The following is a 13,860-nucleotide window of genomic DNA, read 5'->3' on the forward strand; positions in this document are numbered from 1 at the left end:
GTTTAAAGTTTGCCACAAGCCACCTGGGAGACACACCAAACGTGGAAGAAGGTTGTACAGAAGGCTGTAACATTGTTTGCATGCTGTGCTGTTCTATGTGCATGTTTGTGTTGGCAGCGGCTCTGCCTTGTGTTCCCGCTCCGCATGTCACGTGACTCCATGGGGTGACGCGGCATTCTCCGCGCATGAGCAGGGCAGTCCGGAAGAGAGCAGTTCACGGTATGGTGGTGTAGAAGTTCGCTAGTTATAGTCGAAGCGAAGTAAAGCCGAGTTCATGACCAAAAAACTCCGCCATTCTATAAACCTTTAATTCTGCAACTCAATAAACCTGTCCATCCATCCATCTACCTTTTGGCCATTCCCTGTGTCCAGCGTCCTTTGCGGCCTCCTGTATTCTGACCGATACACCATCTTGTACACTATATACACCCAAGATCTAGCGTAAAACCCTCCCCAACATTGTGGTCCTTCGAACCGGATATAGTGTTCAGGATGGAGCAAGATCAAGAAAGACACCTGGATGTGAGGCCAAAACGTCGGACGCACCCCCCAGCTTGGATGCAGGACTTCGAGGTGGACTACGTGGGATATGAGCACAGCGGCCAACCACGGTGGGACTCGTTTACACCGACCCCAACAGGCAGACCGTCATACCCACAGAAGGGACTAGTCCAGACGATCTCCTTGCATGCACCTCAACTTCACCCGGAGAGCTTCGAGGATGCTGCTCAGTATAGAGCCCCTCAGCTAGCCTCAAGCTTCACCCGGAGGAGGAATGCGGATGATAGAACCTTATCTGCACCTGTCCAGTCATACCAACAACAGCCAACCCAGCACCCGATGTACCACCCGAACCGCCAAACCTTACAAGATGAGAATGCGGTTCTGCGTGAGACTCACGAAGCCATCCATGCCGGACTGAAGGAGCTAAATAAAGCCCGTAGTGACCTTCAGCAGCTGATTGACGTGGCCCACTCTCTAAGAATAGGCACGAGTCAAGTGAACATCCCTCTACCAGCATGTTCCAGTCTTACACCACCTGATGGGGCCGTCACCACGAGCAACAGCTCGACATTCACTGAGTCAGAGGAAGAGGAGGATTGGCCTGATCCCCCGCCATGGCCTGAACCCGAGGAAGCTCTAAACGCCGACCTCAGTGCCTTTAATCTGGGAGCTCATCAGTTACCTCCTTACCTGACTCCACCGAAGACCAAGCCTCTACACTACAGGCCTCAGCCACAACCAGCCCAATTCCGTCATCCACAGTTCATTCCTTCTAGCCGTGAGTCCTCCCATGTTCCTCCTGTACCGCCATGTAACTTACCCTTACCTCTAAGAGCATCCCCAACTGGTCCATCACATCTTCAAGTGCCACACTCTCACAGAACCACCCCTTACATGCAACCTCCATTCCCAGAGCCAGTGTACAGAGGACCCCAACCGACCATTCCCAAGTTCACTTTCCCGGACCCTAGTGAGTTTGCCCGGCTACGTATAGCATTAGAGAACCTCCTCCCCTCCAATGCTACAGAACTCTTCAAGTATCAGGTACTAGTAGACCATCTTAAGTTAGAGGAGGCCAAACTGATATCTGACGCCTATCTAAACTCCCCAACCCCCTACACGGACACCATGACAGCTCTCTATGACAAATATGGTCAACCTCATCAGCTTGCCCTAAAGAAGATATCCAGCGTCCTGGATGGCCCAGAGGTCAGGCGGGGTGATCCAATGGCGTTCCAGAAATTTGCCCTTCAAGTTCAATCACTGGTGGGTCTCCTCCAGACCTTGGGCCACGAAGGAGAAATTGAACTAAGTTGTGGCTCTCACGTAGCTCGGCTACTGAGTAAGCTTCCTCCTGAACAGCGGGCCGATTTCCGCCGTTCCCAGCCCACTCGATCTGGAGCCACATCCACCTTGAGGGACCTGTCAGAGTGGCTTCGCCACGAGTCATGGTGTCAGGACTTTTACGATCCTACCAGTAGCCGGAGCTCCAAGGAGAAGCAGAGCACTAAATGGAACATTCGTCCTGTGGCTAAGCAAACAGCAGTCCTGCATAGTAGCCAGGAGCCCTCAGTGAAACTAATTAAAGAGAAACCTGTCAAAGGGAAAGACAAGTCCAAGGTATACTGTGCCTATTGTGAGAGTACAGACCACTACCTCAGCCAGTGTAGTGGTGTAGCCCAGCTCACCAAAGACGAGCTGAAAAGGTGGATCCAGGAGCACAAGCGGTGTTGGCGCTGTGCCCGTCAACACTTCGCCGCTCAGTGCAACCTCAAGAAACCCTGTAACCTTTGTCAAGGCAAGCACCTTCTCGCTCTCCACGAGATTAACATAAGACCTGAGAAAGTTAAGGATGACTCACCTCCAAAGGCTGAAAGCTGCCTGACTACCTGTGCCTCCGAGTCCTTCTACCTTGACCGACCACATGTGGGGAACCGAGTCATGTTGAAGGTGGTGCGAGTACACGTGCACTATGGTAGTCAGAAGTTAGACACCTTTGCTATACTGGATGATGGGTCTGAGAGGACTATGCTGCTCCCCACCGCTGCTAAGTCACTAGCCCTTAACGGCGCTCCCGAAGACCTCCCACTGCGCACAGTGCGCTCGGAAATCCAAGTTTTGCATGGCCATACAGTGTCATTCCGGGTCTCCTCCCCCACCAACCCTAATGTCATGTTTAAGATCACTGATGCCTTTACAGCCAACCATCTTAATCTAGCCCCACATAGCTACCCAGTTAGCCACCTACAGAGGAAGTTCAAGCACCTGCGTGGAATCCCTATTCCTACCTTCCGAGAAGTAAAGCCCTTGCTTCTCATAGGTTCAGACCAGCCCCACCTCATAACCCCCATCGAGCCTGTCAGGCTTGGCCCTCATGGTAGCCCAGCAGCTGTCCACACTAGACTGGGGTGGACCTTGCAGGGCCCGTGTCAGTCGACGGGGCGGCCGGCTCACCCAGCTCAATGCCTGTTCACCTCTGTTCCACCACCCATGGATGATCTCTACAGGCATGTGGAGAGACTCTGGCAAGTGGATACAGTCCCCTACAGGCCAGAGAGGGAAGTGACACGATCCAAGCAGGATCAGCAAGCCATAGCCCTGCTGGAGACGAAGACAGTACGTACCGAGGTGAGTGGCATCCTTAGATACGCTACTCCCCTGTTACGCCATGCGGCTATGCCCCTATTGCAAGCACCTAAAGAATCAGTTATGGCCCTGCTGCGCAGCACTGAAAGACGCCTCCTTAAGAACCCTGAGCAGGGACAAGCATACCAAGCAGAGATGCGGAAACTCATCGAGTCAGGCGCAGTGCAGGAAGTTAGCGAGGACACCTCATCAACGGAGAGCTGGTTTATCCCCCATCACCTTGTGACCCATAACGGGAAGAACCGCCTCGTCTTTAACTGTTCTCATCAATTTTTGGGCCAGTCCCTTAATCAGTTCCTCCTACCAGGCCCAACTCTAGGTGCCTCCCTGCTAGCGGTCCTATTGAGGTTCCGAGAATGTCCCATTGCAGTCAGTGGGGACATTAAAGGGATGTTCCACCAGGTCCGTCTCCTCCCTGAGGATCGCCCCCTTCTGAGATTCTTATGGAGAGACCTAGAGGTAGAACAACCACCCAAGATCTTTGAATGGCAGGTCCTCCCCTTTGGGACCACCTGTAGCCCATGTTGTGCGACATACGCCCTGCAAAGCCATGTCAAGGATCCCAGTAAGTCAAACGATGACATGAGGTTCTCCGTGGAGCACTGTTTCTATGTCGACAACTACCTGCAGAGTGTGGCTACACCCAGCGAAGCAAAGGGTCGGGTGGACCGGCTCAGGGAGCTCCTCGCCTCGGGCGGCTTTGAATTGAGACAGTGGGCTTGCAACGACCCAAATGTTCTCAGCCACCTACCTTCAGAGCTCAGATCCACCAGTCTAGACCTGTGGTTAGCCCAAGATAAGTCCAACCCGTTTGAGTCGACCCTGGGCCTCAGCTGGAACTGGCAGGCAGACTCCCTAGGCTACAAGCAGCGGTTAGTCCCTTACGATGTACCAACCTTGAGGAACATTTATAGAATCCTAGCCTCACAGTACGATCCATTGGGATACCTGCTGCCATTCTCCACTCGCGCCAAGCTCATCCTAAGACAGCTGTGGGACAAGCAGCGAGGTTGGGACGATCCTAACCTCCCTCCTGACCTGCTACAGGCTTGGTCCTGTTGGGAGGCGGAGCTCAAGCATCTGCCGGACATTACCATGCCACGTCCGTATGCGCCTGCTGATAGCCCCCGCGATGGGACCACTCGGCAAGTGCACATCTTTGCTGACGCCTCAGAAAAGGCCTACGGGGCTGTAGCCTTCCTCTGAACCGAAGACAACCAGGGTAAGGTACATTTATCCTTTGTTCTGGCTCGCTCCCGCATAGCCCCTAAGCGTGTGCATTCTGTACCTCGCCTTGAGCTGTGTGCGGCTCTTGTAGCAGCGCAGTTGGCTTCCACCCTTAAGAAAGAGCTTGCTCTCCCAGTACACAGCACAGTATTGTGGTCTGACTCTACCACTGTACTCACCTGGCTACATTCACAATCCTGTCGATACAAGGTGTTTGTAGGGTCAAGAGTAGCTGAGATCCAGGAGCTTACGGAAGGCTTTGTTTGGCGCTATGTAGACTCAGACAACAACCCTGCCGACGACCTGACAAGAGGGAAGACATTGATATCCCTGTTGGAGCCCAATCGATGGTCACAAGGACCCGCCTTCCTTCTACAGGGTCCAACCACCTGGCCAGAAATGCCACACTGTATTCCACCTGATGATGCCGCTGAATTAAGGAAAGGTACTTTCTGTGGGTCCACCGTCACCTCACCTGACATTGCCATTCTACAAAACAAGACATGCAACACCTGGCAGGAACTCATGGACGCTACTGCAAGGGAGCTTCATGGCCAGGCCCCTTCGGTTTACTCACCTACCGCTGAAGAATACCGACAAGCTGAGGTACTCATCCTTCAACGAGCCCAGAAGCAATCCTTTCCAGACGATTGTGCTCAGCTGTCAGCAGGGAAGCCCGTGAAAACTTCGAGTCGACTCCTTACTTTAGCGCCAGTCATCGACGCCTCCATCGACCTAATCAGAGTAGGAGGCCGGTTACGCCGTCTAGAGGGCCAGAACGAGGTCACCCCACACCCTATCGTCCTCTACGCCTCACACCCTGTGACCCGCCTGCTCATAAAGAAATATGACCAGGACCTTAAACACCCGGGGCCAGAGCGAGTCTTTGCAGAGCTGCGGAGGACCTATTGGATCATTCACGGCCGTGAAGCCGTTCGTCGCTATCAACGTTCCTGTGCAGATTGTCAGCGCTGGCGGGCCAAGCCTTCCATACCTAAAATGGCTGACCTCCCAACCGCACGCCTCCAGTTGCATAAACCTGCCTTCCACGCCACTGGCATGGACTGTTTCGGTCCCATGTTAGTAAAGGTTGGACGACGCCATGAGAAACGCTGGGGTCTCATCTTCAAGTGCTTGACCACCAGAGCGGTACATCTGGACCTCATACGAAATATGGACACTGATGCTTTCCTGATGGCTTTGAGGCGATTCATTGCCAGAAGAGGAACCCCCTCGGAACTGTGGTCAGACCACGGGACCAATTTCAAAGGAGGAGAGAAAGAGCTTCGGGAAGCCTTCACAAGTATGTGTCCAACCCTACAAAGTCAACTCGCTCAACGTAAAATCAAATTCAACTTCAACCCCCCAGCAGCCCCTCACTTTGGTGGAGTATGGGAGAGAGAAGTACGAGCAGTCAAGTCTGCACTCCGCACCTGTCTAGGTACTGAGCCTATCCATGAGGACGTCCTCTCCACCGTCCTGTTGGAAGTGGAGGCCATTCTCAACTCAAAACCTTTGGGCTATGTGTCCGCTGACCTGTCTGACGTCGACCCCGTGACCCCCAATAGCCTCCTACTGGGGCGGCCTGATGGATCACTCCCCCAAATTGTCTACCCGAAGAGCGAAATCCTGAGCCAAAGGCGCTGGCGGCACTCCCAAGTCCTTGCCGACCAGTTTTGGTCAAGATTTATCAGGGATTACCTACCGGGATTGCAAACAAGACACAAATGGCAAGCCTCCCCCCCCGACCTCCTAGAGAAGTCAGTGGTCATGATCACCGAGCCACAGTTACCCCGTGCCATGTGGCCTATTGGTCATGTGACGAAGATCCATCGCAGTGACGATGGCCACATAAGGTCAGCTGATGTCGACATTAAAGGGCATGTGTACACCAGACCAGTAGCTCGACTGGTGGTGCTACCAGCCCTCCCATCGGAAGTGACTCAAGACTCTCATAAAGACTGATGAGCCTTCATTTTAAACAAATGTGCCCTGCACATTTGGGGGCGGCTGTACAGAAGGCTGTAACATTGTTTGCATGCTGTGCTGTTCTATGTGCATGTTTGTGTTGGCAGCGGCTCTGCCTTGTGTTCCCGCTCCGCATGTCACGTGACTCCATGGGGTGACGCGGCATTCTCCGCGCATGAGCAGGGCAGTCCGGAAGAGAGCAGTTCACGGTATGGTGGTGTAGAAGTTCGCTAGTTATAGTCGAAGCGAAGTAAAGCCGAGTTCATGACCAAAAAACTCCGCCATTCTATAAACCTTTAATTCTGCAACTCAATAAACCTGTCCATCCATCCATCTACCTTTTGGCCATTCCCTGTGTCCAGCGTCCTTTGCGGCCTCCTGTATTCTGACCGATACACCATCTTGTACACTATATACACCCAAGATCTAGCGTAAAACCCTCCCCAACAAAGGTGCTCTGGTCAGATGAAACCAAAATCGAACTTTTTGGCCACAATGCAAAACGATATGTTTGGCGTAAAAGCAACACAGCTCATCACCCTGAACACACCATCCCCACTGTCAAACATGGTGGTGGCAGCATCATGGTTTGGGCCTGCTTTTCTTCAGCAGGGACAGGGAAGATGGCTAAAATTGATAGGAAGATGGATGGAGCCAAATACAGGACCATTCTGGAAGAAAACCTGTTGGAGTCTGCAAAAGACCTGAGACTGAGACGGAGATTTATCTTCCAACAGGACAATGATCCAAAACATAAAGCCAAATCTACAACGGAATGGTTCACAAATAGACGTATCCAGGTGTTAGAATGGCCAAGTCAAAGTCCAGACCTGAATCCAATCGAGAATCTGTGGAAAGAGCTGAAGACTGCTGTTCACAAACGCTCTCCATCCAACCTCACTGAGCTCGAGCTGTTTTGCAACGAAGAATGGGCAAGAATTCCAGTCTCTCGATGTGCAAAACTGATAGAGACATACCCCAAGCGACTTGCAGCTGTAATTGCAGCAAAAGGTGGCGCTACAAAGTATTAGCGCAAGGGGGCCGAATAATATTGCACGCCCCACTTTTCAGTTTTTTATTTGTTAAAAAAGTTTAAATTATCCAATAAATTTTGTTCCATTACACGATTGTGTCCCACTTGTTGATTCTTGACAAAAAATTAAACTTTTATATCTTTATGTTTCCATCCATCCATCCATCCATCTTCTTCCGCTTATCCGGGGTCGGGTCGCGGGGGCAGCAGCTTCAGGAGGGACTCCCAGACTTCCCTCTCCCCAGCTACTTCATCTAGCTCATCCCGGGGGATCCCAAGGCGTTCCCAGGCCAGCCGAGAGACATAGTCTCTCCAGCGCGTCCTGGGTCGTCCCCGGGGTCTCCTACCGGTGGGACATGCCCGGAACACCTCCCCAGGGAGGCGTCCAGGAGGCATCCTGATGAGATGCCCGAGCCACCTCATCTGGCTCCTCTCAACGTGGAGGAGTAGCGACTCTACTCCGAGTCTCTCCCGGATGACCGAACTTCTCACCCTATCTCTAAGGGAGAGCCCGGACATCCTGCGGAGAAAACTCATTTCGGCCGCTTGTATCCGGGATCTCGTTCTTTCGGTCACGACCCATAGCTCGTGACCATAGGTGAGGGTAGGAGCGTAAATCGACCGGTAAATTGAGAGCTTTGCCTTTTGGCTCAGCTCTCTCTTCACCACGACGGACCGGTACAGAGTCCGCATTACTGCCGACGCTGCACCGATCCGCCTGTCGATCTCACGCTCCATCCTCCCCTCACTCGTGAACAAGACCCCAAGATACTTAAACTCCTCCACTTGGGGCAGGATCTCATCCCCGATCCGGAGAGGGCATTCCACCCTTTTCCGATCGAGGACCATGGACTCGGATTTGGAGGTGCTGACCCTCATCCCGACCGCTTCACACTCGGCTGCGAACCGCTCCAGTGAGAGCTGGAGATCACGGCCTGAAGAAGCCAACAGCACAACGTCGTCTGCAAAAAGCAGAGACGCGATGCTGAGGTCCCCAAACCGGACACCCTCAACGCCTCGGCTGCACCTAGAAATTCTGTCCATAAAAATTATGAACAGAATCGGTGACAAAGGGCAGCCTTGGCGGAGTCCAACCCTCACTGGGAACGAATCCGACTTACTGCCGGAAATGCGGACCACACTCTGGCATCGGTGATACAGGGACCGAACCGCCCTTATCAGTTGGCTCGGTACCCCGTACTCCCGAAGCACCCCCCACAGAACCTCCCGAGGGACACGGTCGAACGCCTTCTCCAAGTCCACAAAACACATGTGGACTGGTTGGGCGAACTCCCATGCACCCTCGAGGATCCTGTTGAGGGTGAAGAGCTGGTCCACTGTTCCACGGCCAGGACGAAAGCCACACTGTTCCTCCTGAATCCGAGGTTCGACCTCCCGACGGACCCTCCTCTACAGCACCCCTGAATAGACCTTACCAGGGAGGCTGAGGAGTGTAATTCCCCTGTAATTGGAACACACCCTCCGGTCCCCCTTCTTAAAGAGGGGAACCACCACCCCAGTCTGCCAATCCAGAGGCACTGTCCCCGATGTCCATGCGATGCTGTAGAGACGTGTCAGCCATGACAGCCCCACAACATCCAGAGCCCTTAAGAAATCCGGGCGGATCTCATCCACCCCCGGGGCCTTGCCACCGAGGAGTTTTTTAACTACCTCAGTGACTTCAACCCCAGAGATTGGAGAGTCCGCCTCAGAGTCCCCAGGCCCTGCTTCCACAATGGAAGGCGTGTCGGTGGAATTGAGGAGGTCTTCGAAGTATTCTCCCCACCGACACACGACGTCCCGAGTCGAGGTCAGCAGCACGCCATCTCCACTGTAAACAGTGTTGACGTTGCACTGCTTCCCCCTCCTGAGACGCCGGATGGTGGACCAGAATTTCCTCGAAGCCGTCCGGAAGTCATTCTCCATGGCCTCGCCGAACTCCTCCCACGCCCGGGTTTTTGCCTCAGCAACCGCCGAAGCCGCGTTCCGCTTGGCCACCCGGTACCTGTCAGCTGCCTCCGGAGTCCCGCAGGCCAAAACGGCCCGATAGGACTCCTTCTTCAGCTTGACGGCATCCCTTACCGCCGGTGTCCACCAGCGGGTTCGGGGATTGCCGCCACGACAGGCACCAATGACCTTACGGCCACAGCTCCGGTCGGCCGCCTCAACAATGGAGGCGCGGAACAAGGTCCACTCGGACTCAATGTCCCCCGCCTCCCCCGGGACGTGGGAAAAGCTCTGCCGGAGGTGGGAGTTGAAGCTCTTCCTGACAGGGGATTCCGCCAGACGTTCCCAGCAGACCCTCACAGAACGTTTGGGTCTGCCAGGTCGGACCGGCATCTTCCCCCACCATCGGAGCCAACCCACCACCAGGTGGTGATCAGTTGACAGCTCCGCCCCTCTCTTCGCCCGAGTGTCCAAAACATGCGGCCGCAAATCCGATGACACGACTACAAAGTCGATCATCGAACTGCGGCCTAGGGTGTCCTGGTGCCAAGTGCACACATGGACACCCTTATGTTTGAACATGGTGTTCATTATTGAAAATCCGTGTCGAGCACAGAAGTCCAACAATAGAACACCGCTCGGGTTCAGATCGGGGGGGCCGTTCCTCCCAATCACGCCCTTCCAGGTCTCACTGTCATTGCCCACGTGAGCATTGAAGTCACCCAGTAGAACGACGGAGTCCCCAGAAGGAGCGCTCTCCAGCACTTCCTCCAGGGACTCCAAGAAGGGTGGGTACTCTGAGCTGCCGTTTGGTGCATAGACACAAACAACAGTCAGGACCCGTCCCCCCACCCGAAGGCGGAGGGAGGCTACCCTCTCGTTCACCGGGGTGAACCCCAATGTGCAGGCGCCCAGCCGGGGGGCAATAAGTATACCCACACCTGCTCGACGCCTCTCACCGTGGGCAACTCCAGAGTGGAAGAGAGTCCAGCCCCTCTCGAGAGGGCTTGTACCGGAACCCAAACTGTGCGTGGAGGCAAGTCCGACTATATCTAGTCGGAACTTTTCTGCCTCGCACACCAGCTCGGGCTCCTTTCCAGCCAGAGAGGTGACATTCCATGTCCCAAGAGCCAGCTTCTGCAGCCGGGGATCAGACCGCCAAGGTCCCTGCCTTTGGTCGCCGCCCAGCTTGCAATGCACCCGACCCCTTTGGCCCCTCCCACAGGTGGTGAGCCCATGGGAAGGGGGACCCACGTTTCCTTTTCGGGCTGAGCCCGGCCGGGCCCCATGGGCGAAGGCCCGGCCACCAGACGCTCGCCTTCGAGCCCCGCCTCCAGGCCTGGCTCCAGAGGGGGGCCCCGGTGACCCGCGTCCGGGCGAGGGAAAACGTGATCCATTAATTTTTTTCATCATAAGGGGCTGATGAGCCGTGCTTTGTCTGGCCCCTCACCTAGGACCCGTTTGCCATGGGTGACCCTACCAGGGGCATGAAGCCCCAGACAACATGGCTCCTAGGATCATAGGGGCACGCAAACCCCTCCACCACGATAAGGTGACGACTCACGGAGTCTTTATGTTTGAAGCCTGAAATGTCGCGAAATGTTGAAAGGTTCAAGGGGGCCGAATACTTTCGCAAGGCACTGTAACTATATTGTAGTGTTAACAAAGTTCAAGGAAAGACGTGGGTTTGGTAAACGGCTCTGTATGTTATTAATGTTGGAATGTTTTATCCAACCTGTATTCAACATTGTGTTTCCATCCATACCTGAATGTATTAAGTTGAAAGGAGACATCGAGGGCTAATAGTGAAAGAACGAGCAAAACAGGAAATTGCAGCAGAGAACAGTCATGCGCAATGCTTGCTGTTTTGAGCAAAGTTGCCAAGGCAACCAGTGGTTCCCAGCTGAGAGTCAGGTGAAAATTGCGCAACCCTAAAATATCAGCTGAGAAATCCGCTGAGACAGCATTAAAATATGAGCTGGAAAATCAGATGAGGTCATGCATTCCTAGCATACCAGGCATTCCAGACATTCCACATATTCCGATGAGGTAATGCCAGAGGAGCTGACAAGCCTATAAAAGCTTGGCTTCAGACGAGAGAAGGGCTCTTCCTGGTCAGGGCGATGGCCGTGACACTGCCCGGAGTAAAGAACGCCGTTTAGACGAAGATGCATTTTTCATTCTTTTTGAGATTGGACCAAAATCTACTAAGATGAATTTCCAGAGTCTTCGAATTGGACTTTGTCAAATTTTAAGCTTCGAATTAGACTTTGTCAAATTTTAAGCTTCGAATTGGACTTTGTCAAATTTTAAGCTTTGAGGAAGGCAGAGGAGACAGCCGCTTCGGGCAGAACGGGGAAGACGCCAATGTAACGGCGTTGGCTAATCTCCTCATCGGCAGACCTTTCCTCTTTTTAAACAGAATTCGGATTTTGGAAAAAAGGAGAGCCGATCACTCGACTTGTTCAACCAAATAGGATTTTAGACCTTGCGTCTCCTCTTTTGTTCTGAGATGGGTGAGTGGAATTATTGTTGTTTTTTTGACTTGTACTGTAATTTTTGGACTAAAAGTCGCTCCGGAATATAGGTCGCATTAGTCATAAAATGCACAATAACGTGAAAAAAAACATATATAAGTCGCTCCGGAGCATAAGTCGCATTTTGGGGGGAAATTTATTCGACAAAATCCAACACCAAGAACAGACATGAACGAGCAACAACAGGCTAAACGATAGGTATGCTAACGTGACATAAACACAAACGAAGAGCTGAGACCGGGCCTGACGTAACATTCAGAGTTATTAAAAAAACGATTACATAAATAACACGTTTATAAAACCATCTGTGTCACTCCAATTCATTAAATCCATCGTTCGTCCTTTTTCAACAATGGGTGCGCGCCGCTGACGGCGCTTGCACTTCAAAATATTCCACAGGCCCATATAACGATATATAAATTAGATACCAAATAACTATTATATAAGCAATGATATCAAAACATCTGTGCACTCCAAATCATTAAATCCATCGATCAAATTCCTCGTCCTTTGTCAACAACGCCGCGCGTGCGCCCTGACGTCAGCCTCGTCGTTATTCCACACATCTAGTATGTAACTATATTGTAGCGTTAACAAAGTACAAGGAAAGACGTGGGTTTGGTAAACGGCTCTTTATTTAACAAAACAAACTTCCAGGCGTGTGGCGGCGTGGACTTCCAGCCACGGAGGTGGAAGAGAGATCCATAGAATAGGACCGGGCGTGCGTAAAAGCCATGACCGAGCCCCAGCCACCGTCCCCGGACAGCCACCCGGCCGAGCGCCGGCCCTCGACTTCCATCCACGGAGGTGAAAGACAGCTCGGTAGAGGACCGGGCGTGCGTAAAAGCATTGTCCGAGCCCCATCCACCGTCCCTGGACAGCCACCCGGCCGAGCGCCGGCCCCCGACTTCAATCCACGGAAGTGAAAGAGAGCTCCGTCGAGTCAATCTTTGTCCTTTATGTAAACAACGCCGCGTCGCGCTGCTGACGTCACTTGAAATTCAAATTACAGTAATCCCTTGCTACATCGCGGTTCATTTATCGCGGTTTCACTTTTTTGTTTTTTTTTAATTTTTGAGAAAAAACACAAGTCGCTCCTTATTATAAGTCGCCCCCCCACCCAAACTATGAAAAAAACCGTGATTTATAGTCCGAAAATTACGGTAATTCTTTTTCTTGCTTATTTATTAAATTTCTTCTTAATCCTTAATTCAGTTATAGATTATTTCGTATTAACTATGTTGAGCATGGTTTTATATGCAGTAATTAGAACTTTAAAATTTCTTTATTTCCTTATCATAGTCATTCTTTAAATCCGTTCGATTCTTTTTAAAGTGAAGACAGCTTTAATCCTTAACATCAGGTATTGTCAGATCTGGTCCGAAGTAGTTACGTATCTTGAGCTCAGCTGGGGCGAATGCGCGCTAGTGTAAATAACGAATCCCTGAGGTCTTAACAAAGACATCTAAATATATCCGGAATTTAACAAAATCCTCAAATCACAGAAGGGAGCCATCAGTATGGCGCGGTTATTCTGACGACGTGTCTCAATTTTAAGTTACTCGGCACGAGCGTTTTGTCTTCAAAGGGATTGGCGTCATAAAGAGATTATATTGATTATTTTAGAATTAATTTAATGAAGGTGGTTAGAATTCGGACGAGTCCCTTCACCCCCGGCTTATTCAACCCTTTAATGGGAAGCCGGTCGCTTTAATATAATAAGTGCAGATTTGACATTATCTTCCAGAAATCTGAAGTTTTGCATCATGTTGATTTGTTTTTATTTTACCTGGCCTGTCCACTTGTTTGCCGCCGTATACCAATCTAGCTCCCTCTTTTATTCCAACATCACAGTACTCCAGCAGCTTGTCCAAGTGTGCTTTGTGATTCTGTGGCCCATGATCTGTAGATCGATCTAACGGGTCTCCAATTTTCATCTTCTTTAACTCAGTCACCTTAGTGAAGGGAAGGGAGAGCGTTTATTGAATCATAACAATG

General features: G+C 51.9%; 1 protein-coding gene across 1 annotated transcript in view; it reads right to left on the bottom strand.

The window, feature by feature from the left end:
• Positions 1-13,860, bottom strand: part of aldh1l2 (aldehyde dehydrogenase 1 family, member L2) — a 62,634-nt gene that overhangs the window by 14,070 nt on the left and 34,704 nt on the right. The window contains exon 20 of the mRNA XM_037242580.1: positions 13,652-13,817. Within this exon, the coding sequence (XP_037098475.1) occupies positions 13,652-13,817 (166 nt within the window). The remainder of the gene's footprint in view (positions 1-13,651; positions 13,818-13,860) is intronic.

The sequence above is a fragment of the Syngnathus acus genome, chromosome 23 (assembly GCF_901709675.1).
Source record: "Syngnathus acus chromosome 23, fSynAcu1.2, whole genome shotgun sequence".
In the NCBI taxonomy this organism is placed as follows: domain Eukaryota; kingdom Metazoa; phylum Chordata; class Actinopteri; order Syngnathiformes; family Syngnathidae; genus Syngnathus; species Syngnathus acus.